Source organism: Sphaerodactylus townsendi, linkage group LG09 (genome assembly GCF_021028975.2).
Source record: "Sphaerodactylus townsendi isolate TG3544 linkage group LG09, MPM_Stown_v2.3, whole genome shotgun sequence".
Classification (NCBI taxonomy): Eukaryota; Metazoa; Chordata; class Lepidosauria; order Squamata; family Sphaerodactylidae; genus Sphaerodactylus; species Sphaerodactylus townsendi.
In genome coordinates, this window is record NC_059433.1 from 47,053,504 (window position 1) to 47,072,395 (window position 18,892).

General features: G+C 41.9%; 1 protein-coding gene across 8 annotated transcripts in view; it reads right to left on the bottom strand.

The window, feature by feature from the left end:
- Window positions 1-18,892, bottom strand: part of ZNF521 (zinc finger protein 521) — a 346,723-nt gene that overhangs the window by 21,794 nt on the left and 306,037 nt on the right. For all 8 annotated transcript variants that reach the window (XM_048507495.1, XM_048507491.1, XM_048507490.1 and 5 more), the window contains one exon: window positions 18,490-18,605. In XM_048507495.1, coding sequence (XP_048363452.1) covers window positions 18,490-18,605 — 116 coding nt within the window. The remainder of the gene's footprint in view (window positions 1-18,489; window positions 18,606-18,892) is intronic.

Below are 18,892 nucleotides of genomic sequence, written 5' to 3' on the forward strand. Positions count from 1 at the left end.
AGGGATCCTACTCATCAGGTAACCTCCAGCATGTAAGAATACAGGTAATCTTACTAGCGCTGCTCACATGGTACACTGAAGGCACATATATTCTGCCTATATGTGCATAGATCTGTTTGTAAGAAAGAACCAATACATGTTCACTTTACAAATTAAACTGGAGACCAGTACCTGGACAACGTTGGTGTTAAAACTGTTAAATTTAAATAACATGTTCAGCTGTACATGTATTGAACATCATATGAGAATTACTGACGCACACATAAAAATCAAGTGTATGCACATTTTACATACAGTCAATGGAACAGGGTTACTATGTGTGTGGAATAACTGGTAACAAGTTTGATTTTATATTTTGTAAGGTTGAATCCCAAATTATGTTAAAGTTCAAAGACACTATGCTAAGGTAAACGCAACCACACTGGGTATACATGTGGAGGCAATGACAACATGATACTTTCTTCCCTCGGCAACACAGTTTTGTAAGGGAGCTGATTTCAGTGTATAGATCTCCAAGACGGATCAGCGCATCTGGTCTTGAACCTCACCAATCTAGTACTATAAGACAATTTTCCCACGGTGCTAATTGTTAAGATCTGAGGGTAGGGATTCAACAAGGTGCTCCTCTTGCTGCAAACCTGAGAATGGAAAAAGTCATTTCTGCCTCTCCCTAGCCTTGGTTATATGGAGGACTTCAGAACGTGGAGGTTGGAGGTAGAGGGTGAATGACTCACATTCTGCAACATAATTGAAGCATTCAGGGGTATTCACCTCTTCCTCCCAATTTTTGTTTCTTTTTCTGTCAGTATCAAGCCCTTTTCTGATAACAAAGGCATGAACACAAAGCAAGCATACTAGCCCTTCCCCAATTCCTATATACATCGGTCAAGCATTTGCAGTAGATGCCATTCTCATCTGGCAATCATCATTCCCATTCATGGGGACAGAATCTATACATGCACAATTTGCACCCTGGAAATCATTGTCCTCATATTGTAGTGATTGCATTAAGGTGGTAGCACACTCATTCTCTCTGTGTTGATGTCATCCAATGTATGTCACCTAAAGACAGTTTCAGTATACTGGACTTCCTGCTCCTTCTCCACCTTTCCTGCCAGCAGCCTGAAGGCTTTTAGAACTGAAGAATGTTATACTTTGAGTACACAGCTTGGAAATAGACAGATCCACAGAGCTTCTAGTCTGGCTGGTTGTTCTACTGGACATGGATATTGTGTCAAGCAGAGCAAGTCAGAAGTCATGCATGAGGTTCCTGAGCTGCTGTTGCTGGGAAGCTAGTTATTTTCAGGTGTATATCAGCTAGTAAAATATACAGGGGTGATCTGGTCTCTAGCCCTTCATCAGAAGGCCCTCCGATTCTCGATGTAGATAGTAAACTTACAAAGGTGTCTTGGCAAGTTTGAGACATAATGAAGTTTGTCGCAATGGTAATTTGAGCCTGGGTCATTCAGAAATCAGTACATCATAACCTGCACCCAAAACTGACTCAAGGAAGGCAGCAGTGCAGAGAACCAGTGCAGTTTGGAGAACGAGTGAACCCCAGAGAACCAGCGCAGTTTGTTCCAACAAACCATCTATAACGCATAGAAGATTTTCTGCAGATTCTGGATCTGGCAGTTTGTACCAGAGTCCCTTTTCTCCATCTATAACCACAATAGTCATTTAATGACTATTTCCAAGTATAAAATAAATCACAAAAATGTTACTTTTACTTCTTTGTAATTTAGGAATTCATGAATGTATTATTGATCATTGATTTGTTTAAACTGTACCTAGCATTTGTCTATGTAGAACTTCTAAAGCATAAACAGAAAGTGATTTTTTGAAAAATTGCTTTATTGAGACAGCTTTCCAAATTATACATTACATGCGGAATGTGTGTAACAGTTTTCCAATGCAACCCAAGCACATAGCCATGTTGAGTGAAACAATGCAGGGAGATTTGGGTGCTGTGTGGTTTCCGGGCTGTATGGCCGTGTTCTAGCAAGTTCGAGGCATGTTAGTCCACATACTGCCTATCAATGAATACGCTGAAGTTAAGTCTCTGAGTTCCATCTGTACCATGTTCCCTCACACAAAATAGATTACTGCATGTCATCTTTTGTAATCTCCTCTACTTGTTCCACCTCACCCCCCCACCCACCCCACACACATAATACAAATGGTTGACAGGTTGCACAGCGCTTGCTTTTTCATTGCTGAGATTAGACAGAGGAGAGAGATGGTGTTTTCCTGTGCTTTCCTACAAAGCATCTCCTGCTTGTGCATGTGCAAGAAGACAATTCCCCGGAAAAAGAAGTAAGAGAGATGCTAGACAATGCTGCACAAAGTTGCCGACTGTTCGGCTACAAGCCAGAAAATGAATCCAATTTTTCATTCTGTCATTATAAATATTTCAGTGCAAATGGTACTGATTTTCTGCAACTGTGGTTAAGCAGAGGGCCTCTGAGTGAATTTTAAAAAAATAAAATGGAATTAAATGAGTGAAAAATAAGGGGAGATCCAGGAAAAGAAATTATCATTAGCAACCAATTAATTTCTTCCCTTAAATGTACAAGACTCTGGAAGAAATTGCACAATGATGTAGTGCATGACTAAAAAAAGGATAAGGGAAAAAAAACATTTACCCTGCTCTTCTTCTGACAGTTTCTCATAAAATATCTGCAGTCCATCTATCTTTTAGTACTCCAGGCTCCTCTGGAGAGCAGAAAATAGTAGTTTAAAGCTCACTTCAGTGCCAGTCTGCAGGAGATTGCTTTCCACAGGACCCCTGCTGATGGAGGCCTAGGGGAAGAGGCCCAGGAGTTATTCAATCAGCCCAAGACTCTGGGGCAGCTGGGGGTCCTTTGAGGGCTGATTATAAAGCTGCCCTCCTGTTGCCTGCCTCAGAACAGAACGAAATGAGCAGCCTCTTGCTGAGCACATTCTGCAAGGAGGAATTTCACCTGTCATGGTGTTTGTCAGAATTTCAGGATTTATCTTGGTACAAAATTAATAAAATACCAAGTAAGACTTCAACCTGACTGCTCAGCCATGCCATCTCAAAGTGATCTTTCACCAGGAAAACCTGGGCCAGTCATTCTTGCCCTACTTAAAGAAAACAAACATGGAAATTTAGCATGATACTTCAGTTATTACAACATGCCTTTCCAGGTGGAACCACTGCCCTCCTGCTTCATTATGTAGTGTTATAGAAAACATGAATGGGCTATCCAGTCTTCATGTAAAGGGCTGATGAAGGGGGGAACAATATACAGTCCATTCCAACTTGTTTTTACTGTAAACCAAGTTGGAAAGTCTCTCCTGAAAACGTCTCTTGACTTGAGCAATTTCACTACTCAGATTCAGGAGATGGCAGAGCAGTAGAAGAAAGGGGGGGGGGAGTGGAGGGACACAATTATCCTGCATTTAAAAAGCAACCAGCGGCTGAGTTCTCCAGTGCTAAGGCACACAAGCGGGCACATACATTTTTGTAGACAACGCTCTCCAACTCAGAAACTCAAAGGCGGCATGAACTTGGGAGTGTGCTTGGTGTTTCATTTGTCGTCAATGACGTTACAAGCACTATGCAATGGCTATTGTGATTCTTGCCCACCTACAGTTCTCACAGCTCTCCAACCCACAATGCCCTCGATAGCCAAAGAAAGGGCTACAAATTCCCAACAACTATATTTTGGTTTAAGAGTTGTGTGTGTGGAGGGGGGGGGGGGCGTGCAATCATTCCCAAAACAACAGAACTGGCTTAAGAGAAGCCATTTTGATCCTGTGCAACAAATGAATTACACATCTGTTGTGCTATAAAGTAATTGCATGTGAAAGTTCATCAAATGCTTTGGGAAGGGGATTTCATAATAGTGGCACAAAATGTCAGGAGGATGTGTGGCTCCTGCTGTTTTAATGTTTGACCCTTTACCTGGCTTTTCTGTTTCTAGAACCTCCTTGGAATAAACCAAAAGTCTGATACATATTTTAAAAAGGTCATTTCTTTAGCTCACAGTGCATTGAGCCTCTTATGACATCACATCTGTTAAAGATATTCACTGCCATCTGAGGTCTAGATTTGATTTATGTTTTAAAGATGTGTTAACAACGAACTGCAACAATACATACTGGGAAATCCATAAATAAATCTTGTTGCATTGGTACAAAGTATATATATATAAATCCATCTGATTTGTAGTTGCAGAACTGAGGGAAGCAGCAGCAAGGGGTCATATTAATAGTGTGCCATCTCAAATCTCCAAGGTCCAATTCTAACCCTCCTGTGCTGCAATCAAGGCTCTTGTCACAACTCAGTCCCTTCAAACAGCTTCCTGCCATATAAAAATCTTCATACGGGGCCTATTTTAGAATATGGATTCTGATTGCTTAATAGTGTCTTGTCATGTGATTCTTACACCTTGGGAAATGTGGAGGCAATTAACTCTCCGCCTCTGAGTAAGTTGCCACAATTCAGGGTAGAGACAGTGAAAAAAGTTGCATAGTTGCCTGTGCAAATTAAGTGATGGGTGGGTAAATACGACATAGTTTAAATCACAAGAGTGCCAAGAATGAAAAGAAAAAGCTAGCATGGCAGACAAAAAAACCCATTTTGTTCACCTTGTATGGCAGATTCCATTAAGAAAGGCAAGCAAATGAGAGACTCCCTAAGTCAGGGAATCAGTCTAAAAGACTCAGATATTCCTTGACACCCGTCGGTACAGTATTTTCTGAAAGAAGCCTGTAATAAATCTCTCTTCCATCTCTTTTCCATTTATACGACAATTTAACATTAATACACATCATCAAGCCACTTCTACCAGGCAGAAGTAGTTTGACAGTTTTAACACCAAGAGATCTTACAGTAAAAAGAACCGGCGAAGGCACGCAAGTGACTGCACAGATGGTGGGAGGGGACGCAGGGTGCTCTCAGCAGGCTACAGTAGAGATGCATTAACTCCACAGAGGGATAAGGGCTTCCCACCAGTACAGTCATGAATTATAACTGAGCATGGGAGTGAGTTCTTACTGCCTGTCTCACTGCAAATATACTGTTCCATTTTCCTGCACAATCACCTTTCACCTTGACAAACTCAAAGCAAGGCAGAAAGCACTGCTAATATTTAATGGCACCAGCATTTCTTTATATGGCATGGTGTATATATACAGAGAGAGAAAAGAGAGAGAGAGAGAACCAGTCTGATATGTACCCACCACATGTTAGCTGGTGCATTTTGTGGGATTCATCTTTCCATTTGAATACTAAAATAGAGCTCTGCTTGTGTGAACCCCCCCCCCCAAATTTCAAAGGTTTTAAAACAGTGCAAACAGACACTTGGCCTTGAATCCTGATTTGCCCTTGCACAACCGACAGTCCAAGCAGAAGCACTGCCAAAGAACCAATCATCAACTGTGTGGAAGCATTAGCACACAGTTAATGCAGAGCCGTAGCGCAGGGGGACTGCGCCCGGGGCATGTGTGTGCCCTGCGCCCCTGACATGCCCCGGAATGCCCCTGCACTGGTGTGCACCTGGTGCAAGATGCCCCCCTGCCAGTGACGAAGAGGGGAAACTGTGTCCGGGACATGAACTGCCTGGGTGCCCCCACCCCATAACTGCAATGACGATGCCCGGGGTGAGCTGCCCCAAATGTCCCTATTGAAGCTCCGCCTCTGCCCCCCGCGCACTACGCCACTTAGTTAATGCTATGTGTTAACACTTAATGTTAACTTAATGTTAACACTTGTGCAAATAATACTGTTTGTGTAAGTGATTCCAATAGCAAAAATGGTTGAGAATGAACAGAATTATGCGTAGCTCAAGAAACATTCTGTGCATGCTGCTCTGGAACTAAGCTTTTCAGTGGCTGTACACCAAAGTCCTGTATACCTGTTTAATGACATTTGTTCTGATACTGTAACTCTTTGTGTTCACATGGAAGTAAATTTTTGCTTCCAAAACAACAACAAATCACTTCTCAAGAGGAATAGACAACTGTGCAGTGGTCAGAATGTTGGACTAGAATCTGGGATTCTAGAATCTGGGAGATCCACAATTGAATTCCTGCTCTGCTATAGAAACATGCTGGGTGACTGTGGACCAGTCAACCTAATCAACCTCTCAGGATTGTTGTGAGGATAAAATAGAAAAGAGGAGAAGCCATTTTGGGGCTCCATTGTGGGTCAAAGGCATGGGAATAAATGAAGTAAGTAAGTAAATATGACAGAAATAAATGCAACCTAGGAAAATGTTTCCCAAATGTTTCCCAAATGTGTGAGAGAGCCATGAAAAGCATTGGTTGCTCAAAACTCATACTCATAAAACTGTTCTTGAACCTGTAAGTCTTTCTTAAGAACAGCCTTAACCTCCCACCTAACCTCCATTTTTCTCAGGGGACAGTAGCTGGAGAAAATATGCTACAAGGTGGTGGTGAAGTTTACTGATATTATGCAGAGGTGTATTAAGGTCGTGTGTGCGTGTTAATGCACTTCCTGCCCAAGATGTTGAGATGTGACAGCAGATTCATGAGGGGTCTTAGTCGGCAGTGTGAAAACCTGCATTTGCTGATCAGCTGTCTCACTTCACTGATGTCAGCAGTCCATATCTAAGCTGGCAGCCAGCCAGTGAGGAGTATCATGCCTGCATAATTCTGATTGCCCCCCCCCCCCACCTTTTTCCTGGCCTTCACAGGCATCTTCTGCCACTTACCCATGAGAATTCCCCTTCTGAATTAACTGACAACCCAATCCATTGCACGGCATAACAACAGGGCCATGGAGCTGGTATTCATATTAACCTGCACAGGAGGCACTGAAAAAATATGGAGGCTCTGCTGAAGCGCCGCAGTGTGGAAAGGGTGCCCCTTAGCAATTCTGAGTGGAAATTCTCTTAAGTTCAAGAAAGCTCAAAAAAAATCCAAGATGTTGACCAGTAGGAAAAATACAACTGTTATTTGTATTTATTTATAACTGGCTTTTTTAAAAGAATAGATCAGGATGGGAATGTAACGTTTTCTAGTGGGGGGGGGGGGGATAGCCTCTTCAGAGTTTTACTGCCCCTCTGTGCAAAGGTTCCTTCACATAGTTTTCACATCCTGTGAAAAGCAGGAATCTCACCACATGGAGGGCCATATGCATACAGGGGCTTGGGACAGATGCTCTGCTAAATTCAGCTCTCTTCCTGTGCATTCAGTAAACACATATACAAATGTCTTGAAGTGAGCGTCATCTCCAAATGAACGCAAGTGAAAGAAAGAACAGTACAGAGCTTGTGAAGTAGCTCGCATGTAACATCCATCGGCTTCGGGTTTTCCGGATTTTGAATTGTCAGCATTGTGTGTGTTCCAAATACCTGTATTTTGTCCAAGAACCAAACTAATCAAATGTACCAGAGAGGGGCTTTAAAAAGAGGTAGAAATATCTGCCTTAAAGCTTTCAGTGAAATGGTCTAAAAATCTAGATAAGCCAACCTCTCTATGCAGTTTCTGGGACATGCTATTTCATGTAACACTAGCTAGTACTGTTCAAAAATGATTTTATTTACATTTTTTAAAAAAAGATTCTGTGCCTCCCTTCCCACGGGACTGCCATCCTCTGCCAAATTGCCTTGCCCTCAGCTAAGTCATCAATGGAGAAGATTTGTTGTTGTAGGCAGTTTAAGAATTTTACCACTTTTAAAGGGGGCGTTTATCCTGCCTTTCACTTTCGTTTAAAGCTTCAGAGTTCCTGTTCTAAATGACAGCACCGCAAGCGCTGCTTTTAAGCGCGATTCATCTTGCCTACCACATCTCAGGTTTTTACACAGAGCACCACTCTCTCTCCAACAATGGAGTCTTACTCCTTCATAGCTGCAGGGCAGAGACGGTTACTAGCTGTAGACTTGCCGCCAAACATCACAATAAAGGATACAAATGTGAGTTTCTTTTAAAAGACAGGAAATATCTTGCTTTAGCAAACTCTGTCAATAGTGTACAATATATCTTTCCTCCAGATGTACAGCGGCTGCACTGTGAAAGCCACATCTGAAGCAGGACAATGAACTGGGGTGGCATGGAATTATTTCTTCACTTTGAAGTTGTAGAATGATGATCAGGACTCAGATTTTTGCTCTCTGTTTCTTATTGCTCCTTGTTATCTGTTTATCCACTCAATAGGCCTTTAAAATGCACAAAACAACCGTAGAGGTACAAGAATATCACTGATGCTAATTACCTCAACTGTCAGAATTCTACAAAGAACACCTTGGCCTCCACTGTGCCCCCCTTTAGTACTGTGGGTGAATTTACTGGTGTGCAGGAAGCTGAGGCTAAGCCTAGCGACTGGGAGGAAAGGACAGCTAGGCCCCTCTGCTGGCAGTAGTTCAAAATGCTCTCAATAGCACTTTCTGCTGGATGCATGGGAACTGCAGTAAACCCACTGGCTGTTACTTTTTAATAGTCTATCTTGGGTACTCCTAATGTGCTACTAAAATGCCTGAGATGCTGGACAAGAGAGAAAAGGGGAAGGCTGGGAAGGAGAGGGGAGAAGAAAGAGAGACTGTCAGGTGACATGCCAGCTACCTACTGCCAGCATCCACAGCAATCACCACAAGGTGAAGAAGAATAAGAGGAAGGACAAAAATCATTCTCAGGCCCAAACATACCATTTGAACTGAGAAAGAATGGATAATTCATTACAAGCTGCTGAAATTCATACTCCGAGGACAGGGAGTATGAATTTCATCAGTGTTTTCTCTTGGGCAAGACAGATGGCGGTGCTTGCTTGCTCCCAGGACTAGCTTCTTTCCATACTGGTGAAGGAAATCCATGGAAGGACTAATTCCTAGCCACTGTTTTTCCTTATAGCCTGATACCTTTTAATTTTGTGCGATGGTAGTAGCACCGCTTCTTCCCATAACCCTAGGCAAAGTTGGAATTCTTGGACATATATATATATTCCAATAATAACAAAAAGAAGGAGAAAGGTAATGACAACAAAAATATAGCAATAGTAAAAACAAACAAACAGGGATATTTTCTTACTTGCAGTTCTGGGCACTGAGAGAGCTAGTACAATTATGTCAGATAATGCTCTTTAAAATCATAATGCAACGCCTACTGTGTTTCCCTGAAAATAAGACAGGGTCTTTTATTAATTTTTCCTCCAAAAGATGTGTTAGGGCTTATTTTCAGGGGATGTCTTATTTTTTCCATGATTTTGTGCCCCCCACATGACCAGCTGCGCTGGGGAATCTGTAACTAGGGCTTATTTTTGCAGTAGGGCTTATATTTCAAGCATCCTCCAAAAATCCTGAAAAATCATGCTAGGGCTTATTTTCGGGGTAGGTCTTATTTTCAGGGAAACAGGGTATATTGAAACTCCTATTACCCACTTTAATGTAACAATGCTGCTCCTCCAAGGCCTACATTAAAATGAATCTCTTCTCACCAGGCGGGAAGGTATTGGCACCCAGAGGAGCCAAAGCATCATCTTCCCGTGTGGCGCAGGACTTCTAATATTATTCCAGTAGCATGGAAAGCAGCAAGTTGACTACTGGATGGTGAGAAGAACGGATTTGAAACTCCTTAAAGACACAAAAGTTGTCCCTTCTGAAAACATAGCTTCGCAGCATAGGTGACTCATTTTGGACATTCAAATGAGCCATTTGAAGCAACAGAAAAAACCTTAAACTGGGCAAGCAAAATTCAAATGGTGGAAACTAAAAGAACATTCAGGGAGCTTAGCTGCTGCTCTGAAAAGTAAACACTGGCCAGTCAGCAGGTAAAATGTGGAAGGATGCTATAAACCAAATTCACCTAGCTGCTGAAACAACTGTCGGAAAAACAAAGCCAGGATGTCAGTACATTGACAAGCAAACCTGGTGGTGGTGTGCAAGTGTACAAAATGCAATCAAGAAAAAGAAGCAGGCAAACATGGAGAAAATCACAGCTCCTTACAGACTGGAACACATGCTAACTACTGAAATCAGCAGCACAACATGCAGTAGCAGATGCAAAAAAATGCCCACTATCAACACATCTATGATAAATTAGATACACCAGAAGGAGCAAACATGGTGTATCAACTTGCCAAATCACACCAAAGGATGACACAGGACATTACCCATGTGATGCACATCAAGGATAAAGATGGCAAATTATTGATTAACACTCAATCCATCCTATAAAGATGGTCTGACTATTTTGCCAACATTAGTAACATAGAATTTCTCCACTCACCAATAATAAGCCCTGCTCCAGTCTTTGGCTCAGTACCAGCCATCACAGCCGCTGAGGTAAAGGCAGCCATACAAAAAATGAAGAACGGAAAGGCCACAGGCCCAGATGACATACCAATTGAAATTTGGAAAATGCTCAAAGACGGTGGTGCTACCTTCTTAGTATCACTGTTCAATAAAATCATAACAGAAAAATCACCCCCCAAGAACTGGACTACCAGTATAACCATACCAATTTGGAAGGGCAAAGGAGACATCTGCAACTGTGAAACATACTGCCCAATATGCCTACTGTGCCATGCAATGAAAGTATTTGAAAGAATACTGGATGAAAAGCTAAGAAGTCACAGCTGTTACACCAAATCAGTGTGGCTTTGTCAGGGGTGTGTGGCATAACAGATGCAATACATGCTGTCCGGTTACTCATGGAAAAACATTGGGAAAAGAAGAAACCACTGCACTTTGCATTCCTTGATCTCGAAAAAGCATTTGATTGGGTTCCACATGACATGATCTGGCAAGAACTGCGATTACATGGAAGTAACATGGACAAAACTGCTGTACAATACTACAACAAGTATGGTCCGCTGCCCAGCAGGGATTTCACCACCTTTCAACATTACTGTTGGCATGCATCAGGGATCAGCACTTTCACCATTACTATTCATACTCTGCATGGACACTGCTACAGCAGATTTGCAGACTATGCATCCTTGGACACTCCTATATGTAGATGACATTGCACTTAGCCACCAAAAACATGCAGTCCTTCAACGACAGCTGCAGGAGTGGAGTGATAGACTCGGTGAAAATGGACTTCAACTGAACCTACCCAAAACAATGTGGCTCTCAAACAAGAATAACAATTCAAATTAACGGACAAACACTGAAGGCCACCCAATTTAAATACCTAGGGTCCCTGGTCTCCATAGACGGCAACACAATGCCAGACGTATGGTCACGAATGAATGTGGCATGGTTGAAATGGCAGCAAACTACTGGCATTCTATGTGACTCTAAAATGCCTGAAAAACTCAAGGCTAAGATCTACACAACAGTTGTTCTCCCAGTAGCCCTCTACAGGGCAGAGTGCTGGCCAGCAACAAAGAAACACGAACAAGCCCTTAATACAATGGAAATTAAAATGCTGCGATGGACATTTGGCCTGACACTTCTTGACCATGTGCCAAATGATGACATCCGTCAAAGACTAGGAATAAAAGCAATCAGTAAGAAAATGCAGGAAGCCAGACTACGGTGGTATGGCCATGTCATGAGAAGAGAACCAACATCAGTAGCTCAAACAGCACTACATTTGGAGACAGCAGGATGACGACCACATGGACGGCCAAAGAAAAGATGGATGGACACCATCAGTGAAGACATGCGTGCTGCCAACCTGAGCCCTGTGGATGCACAAAACAGAGACCTGTGGAAACAACAGTCACACTGCTAACCCCTCCACTGGGAAAATAGCCTAGGGAGGAGGAGGAGGAGAAGTATGGAAAGCAGCATTATGCAGTGGTTTCTCCAACAATGAGGGTAACAGGAGAACTGGACCCAACACTCTAGAGACTGATACAAGGAACAAACTTTGTGGCTGCCAATTTGGGAGAAGGAAACACAATACCCAAATGCTGCTTTGTGAAGAGTATAACAGTGTCAGGGCTGTCTTCTTGCATTTATGGGAAAAGACGGAAGCAGTAGGAGAGAACCACTGGTGGGGGGAGCCGGAATACTCTATATTTTCTCCTATGAAGTAAATGCCTAAAACTTCACAGTACAAATAGTACCACAGTCCTGCTCCATGAGGCACTAGTGTCATTCTTCAGTTATGGTATATACTATATTCAGGGAGTCAGGAAGCAAAATGGGACATATAGTAAGAGCAGTGCAGAGTTGTGGGAAAGCTGCAGCTAACCGATCCTACGTGTTCTTCTAGGGAACAGCCAGTCAGGAACTATGTTACACTGGTACTAGCTACCTTCAGCACTATACACGAAATTCTCCAATGTGAACCCAGCATCTGTACTGCTGCCGCTACTGAGCTCCAGAAAAACACATTTTAAGGAGGAAGCTCCTTGTGGCTACTGGGGAGGGCAGAAACTCCCCAAAAAACTGGCACTCAATTGATTCTTCCAAGACCTTTCTGCACTGCTGAAGATTCAAACAGGAGTTAATGTACAGGTTGCAAGGGCACCAAAAAATGTCCCCACCCTATGAAATATATCTCACTGCTGGAAGCAGCCTGACACTACTTTTGAGTCCCATAGATAGTGGCAGGAATATGAAACTTGCTTCATTTGTGCCTTAAATGTGCCTTTTTCCCAGGATTCTAAAACAAGGACAGAAATAAAAGGATCAAAGAAATACTGAAAAATGTCAATGAAACTTATGAAAAATCTCATCTCATCCAATGCCATAAAAATGAAACCAGCTTTCAAAACCAGGGGGAAAACTAATGGGAGAACACCACTGTGTAGCATTTTCTTTCTATTTTTGGAAAATAGTCGGAATTCTGCCAGTATACAAACAGAGAATTTAATGCCCTCAAACTCATCTTCTTTTGGCATATATATTGGCATATTCCTGTAGTGGAAGGCTGAATTCAGAATATATTTATTTATTCCAAATTAATTAGCCTTTAATAAATACCACACCCTAAATCACCATTTTCAAAATTGTTCAATTAAGATGAGTTTCCTGTAATCACCCTTCTGTTCACAGTATCTGGATGGTTAAAGAATTACAAAAAGCCTGGATTTATTACACTTTTAGGACATACTTACAGAAGCATTTCATTCCTAAATTAATCAGCATCTTTCATCCCAGATTTTAAAAGTTAAAGAGTATTTTCACTACTATCTGTTTAATACTCTTTAAAAGAATGGGAAAGGCCCATCAATTCAATCACTCTAATTGTATGAACAAAAGTATTACTTAGCATTTGTTAAGAGGTAACTAATCTGTATTATTGGAATGTTGCTGAGCAGGGAAAGATAGATGTGTACACAGTAAAGAAAGCAATCTGCTGGTACTAAAGAGACAGAATTCTTTTTTAATTTAACCCCCAAGGTGGAGAGTTAACTTATTCTAACAAGGGTACAAAGCTATTTAATAGATTTAGTCAGGGACTTTACCAACATGCTTGCAAAAAGTGATATTTTACAGTAAACAGTGTTGCTGTTTCTTAATGCAAATCTTTCTATTGTATGCAGCACACCGTTGTGTAAATATATTCATTCTGATATCACAGTGAACTGGAGTTTGATAAAAAGCTTTGCAAAACAGAAAGGCTTCAATCACACTGTGTACGCATGAGGAAAAGAGGACAGAGGGAAGAAGAAGAGTTTGGATTTATATCCCCCCTTTCTCTCCTATAGGAGACTCAAAGGGGCTTACAAACTCCTTGCCCTTCCCCCCTCACAACAAACACCCTGTGGGGTGGGTGGGGCTGAGAGAGCTCCAAGAAGCTGTGACTAGCCCAAGGTCACCCAGCTGGCGTGTGTGGGAGTACACAGGCTAATCTGAATTCCCCAGATAATCCTCCACCGCTCAAGTGGCATAGCGGGGAATCAAACCTTGTTCCTCTAGATTAGAATGCACCTGCTCTTAACCACTATGCCACTGCTACTCCTAAAACTTCCTATGAACACCACAAACAAGCTACGTTTGTATTTGTCAGAGAGAAACAAATGTTTGTCATGACAACTGAATGTGTGTTAAACATAATAACGGTAATACATAACTCAAATTTTTTGGGAAAAACATAAAAAATGAGATAGCTATTCCCATACATGATGGAATCTCTTTTTACAGATGTTTCCTGGAACAATATTAGGAAAGCTGTAACAAAAATCATTGGGTTCAAGTTTGTTTACCTACTTACAGACTTCTATCAGTATACTATTTGTAAATACAGAGAGTTCATTGCACATCAACAAGAATAACTCATTTCAACTATTGGAGGATATATACAATTCAAATGATGGTGCAATGGGAAACAAAGCAATTTCATTATGCTGTTGTGTACAACTTGTGAAAGTGTATAAGCATAACGAAGACTCACAGAAAATAATAACTGTATAGAAAAGAGGTTATCTTTCATTAATTATTGGACAACTAAATCTCTACACATCAATTATGCAAGCTTATTGTTTATCATGGGTTAAATACAGTGGAAAGACTCACAGAAGCAGCTGATGGAACACATCTGCCTGCATCTTCCCTAAGCAACTCATTGTTTGCTGCGAAACTTCGAAACTCCTCTCTGAGGGTGAGGAGATCCTCACAAACGAAATCAACCATAAGACAGGGTTCTGTAGTGTCCATGATAAATCAGGTAAAAAATGAGGTAATTTTATCTCTATTGCCTTTGTAGCTGGAGCACCCTGTCTAGCAGTGTATTTTTTTGAGGCTCTTCTGACCACCTAAGGCTCTCCTCATGGAGGAATCTCAGGGTAAATGGCAGGTTGTTTGGCAAAGAAAAAGGTGGGGAAAGATCCACTCTGCTAACTCCTTCCATGAGCTTTTCCACTTGATACAAGCAAAAGATTCTTTGCTTCCACTGTTGAATATAATAAAGCTCACTTTTTTTCTACAAATCAAACTGTTATCTGCTCCCATTTTATGGTATATGTTTGACAGTCACTGCACTACAGTTATTAGTATTAATATTTACCGATTTAGAGAACTTTTATTCTACCCTTAATCCAAAAAAACTCAAGATGGCATTATGGTTCTCTCCTCCTCCTCTCCTTTCTTGATACTTAATATATAAACTATTATTTATATATTATGTAGGATGAAATCCAATAAGACTTCCTAAAAACCCTAGACCTTTACAGAAAAAAGGGAAACCATATATGTGATTACAAGAGATAAGGCACAGACAACTGATTTAATCCTTTTACATGCTCGTCGGTACAATGAGGATGTGATTGTGACAGTTCAGGCCTAGTCAATTTTACAAGGGACTATAAATATTCATGAACTAATGAACCACTATCCACTGGGAGTGATTATATTTGAATAGGCCAATCAAAGGAGGTTGGGTTCAGACACTCCAGACCAGGAAGTTTCTCTTTCAGAAACGAATTACCGTAGGAAAGCCTCCTATGACTATAAAATCCTTTAATCCCCAGGGAAACAAAAGGAACAGCAGAAGGAACTCACAATTTTTTCCCGCAGGCATTAAATTTTTTCTGATAATTATTAAAACTAAAAAAAATCTTGGAGAAAGAGCTTTTCAGAATTTTTTTGCGATTCCTACCACCTAAAGACTTTTGTTGCAACTCCCTTGTACCAATATACAAGTTAAGTAGTTTGGGGAGATAGTCAAGTAAATGGGAGATTTCTGTCAGGTACAAATGTTTTCAGGCATCCCCGAGGGGTAATATGATTAGTCTTCAACTGTCCTTGGCAGTTTCACTTTTATGTAAACAGAATCTTTTAAAAAATCTAACTTGAAATACAGCTCCTGATTCCTAATTCAGTCAATAAAACCTTGTAAATTAGAGTTTTTGCCCTGATGAATGAATGAAGAAGAAGAGTTGGATTTATATCTCCCCCTTTTCTCCTGTAAGGAGACTCAAAGGGGCTGTCAATCTCCTTCCCCTCCCCGCCCCCACAACAAACACCTGTGAGGTAAATGGGGCTGAGAGAGCTCAGAAGAACTGTGACTAGCCCAAGGTCACCCAGCTGGCATGTATTGGAGTGCACAGGCTAATCTGAATTCCCCAGATAAGCCTCCACAGCTCAAGCAGCAGAGCAGGGAATCAAACCCCATTCCTCCAGATTAGAGTACACCTGCTCTTAACCACTATGCCACTGCTGCTCCATACAAAGTGATAAGGCACAAAACCATCATAATACTCATGAATAGAATAACAAATTCTCATTGTCCACTCTATCACAATATACAATGCAGTATGGTGCTTTACCAGCTGCATTGGCTTCAGCTAAAGTACTGGATTAGGTTCAAGGTCAAGCTGGAGTACTGGATCAGGTTAAAGATACTGATCTTTAAAGCCCTAAACAGTCTGGGGCCCTATGCAACTGCCTCTACTGGTATGTCCCTCAAAGATCATTATGATCAGCAAGTGAAAATCTGCTGGTGATCCCTGGCTTGAGAGAAATCTGGCTACTCACAATCAGGGCCAGGGCCTTTTCAGTCCTGTCCTCTACCTTGTGGAGCACTATGTCTGGGGAGATCAGGATCTAATGCAATTTTGCAGGGCCTGCAAGATAGAGCTGTTCCACCAGACATATGGCAGCTATGGTGCCTCCATCACTATGGCCTTCCTCCCTTTCCCCTGCCCCCTCCCCGCTGACAGTGTTCCTGGGTAAACACTTGGTGGAAGCCCAGTAATGTCAGCTTCGCCTATGGGATGCCCTCAGTTGCACCAGCCTACAGGTTAAGCCAGGGGTAGGGAACCTGCGGCTCTCCAGATGTTCAGGAACTACAATTCCCATCAGCCCCTACCAGCATGGCCAATTGGCCATGCTGACGAAGTGATAGATTGAATCCCAATTCCCTGGAGTGCGCTGACACAACTCTGGAAGCGGTGGCCAGAGGTGGAGTTCCACAGCCGTGGAGTTCCACAGCACACACCCACCTCCCTGTTTGCCCTCCTGGCTAGCAAAAGTGCCATCAATGCTGGCTAGAAGGACAAACACAGGCCCATGCCACCTCCTGTGGCCATTCCCTGCCTCCTATCTGGATTGGGCTACCTGACATTTCTTTCTGATTCTCTCTAGGAAACAACAAGGTTCCAATAAAAGCAAAATGTAAATTTCAGCAAGGAATACTCAACTTCCAAGCACCTCTACCTGAGGGCATGCCATGGTGTCTACAGTATTCTGCCATTTTACAGCTGATCTGAGGCCATTAAAAATTCTGTGAGGTGAACCCACAATATGGTGGGACTAGGTGCTCTTGTCTTCCCTTGTCCCAGATGGCATTTCAAGTGCAAAAATGGCAGCCGGGCCTGCTTGGTAGCATTTTTGAATAGCCCAAATTCAGCTCTAAAATGCAGCTGCTGACCACAGATCTGATGAGTGAATGCAAAAACATCTGATTCTGTGCTGAGTAATCAGAAAAGACTATTTGGGATAATAATTATAATATTGGATTCCAACCCCCTGACAAATTTAGTACTTAGGAAATGATTGCATGGATCCAATCAGTTTTCTGTTGGTGAAAAAAGAAGGTCAGGGCCACTTTTGACCACCACATGGGCTACTCTAGGGATCATTGGTCCTGCAGAGACAAAAGACATGTGGGATAGCTAAGGAAATAGTCCTGCAAGATGCTGTAGAAGTCATGAAGCTTGGCTTTTGACACCTTGTTAGTCTCAAAAGCCAGTTTAGAAATTACATTTCAGGAAAGAGTATGCACATACTTACATACACACAGCTGCTTTCTCACTGTCTTTAACTACTACTTTGGAAAGAATACAGCAGCTCACCCTGGTGTACACAGTATGTGTGCACAGGTGAAAGGTTAGATATTCCAGCCACTTATTATCAAGGAACACACCATTTTTATTATCAACTGTCAATGTTTCTATTTCATTTATTTATTTAATTGATTTGTACCCTGCTTTTCTCCCCACTGGGGACCAAAAGTGGCTCTATTCTACACCATTTTTTCCTTACAACAACTCTATGAGGTAGGCCTGGCAGAGGCAGTGTGACTGGCCCAAGGTCAGCCAGTGAGCTTTCAGGGCACGAGTGGGGATTTGAACCCTGGTCTTCCAAATAGTCCCTTACTCCTGACCACTCAGAAATCGATGGTTCTTGATTCAAGAGATTATTATAGTCAATCCACATGATAAGGCAAATGTGGTTAACTCCAGACATTATTCCACGCCAGTCCCACTTATTTAAAACGAAATAAGCTGAGCTTTTCAGCAGCAAGTGGCTCGTTCATTTTAGCAAGCTACAAAATGGTGAGTGTCTTTAGTGCCACATTTTCTGTGCAGTCAAAGAAACCACAGCTCTGTAACATTCTTTTCTTTCCCTTATCTAGGAATCAGCGGAACCTGTAAGACCTGGGCTGTAGCACAAAGACAGATGCTTCTTAGGTAGCGCCTCTGACAGTTCAGACAAGTTTCACATGCGGATTACGCTTTCTGTTTATCCTGGTGCACCATCCCTGGTCCCCATTAAACACCAGAGCTGTTCACCAATACGATGAGCCTACAGAGTAAAAACCCTGGGTCAGCACCATTTGCTGCAGCTCCCTATGTTCAAACAGTCTTAATGAGCACGGTACCTGCAGTTCTGTTTGGAAGAAGAACTTCTGTGGGCACTGTGTGCAATCATAGATCTTGTCTTCTTGCCCATGGGCCGAGAAAATGTGTTGCTGCAGCTTGTTGGCTTGAACAAATACTGGAACATCAAAAAGAAAAAGTTAACTTTTTCACCATTTCAATCTTATATGTGGGGAGACATTTTGTGAGCATTTCCTCATTAACTCAGAGCAATTGCAAAGGCTACAATTATCCAAGAACCCTGTAATTTCTGATTATACTGTTGCTATAATAGGCACCAGACTTGATTGCTCAGTTCCACATCCAATTCCGAATTTTCTTTTCTTTGTAAAGAAAAATTGTGCTGAATGTCTGGTAAAAAGAGTCAAATATTCTTAAAATCTAAAACATTTAGAAATGTCCCTT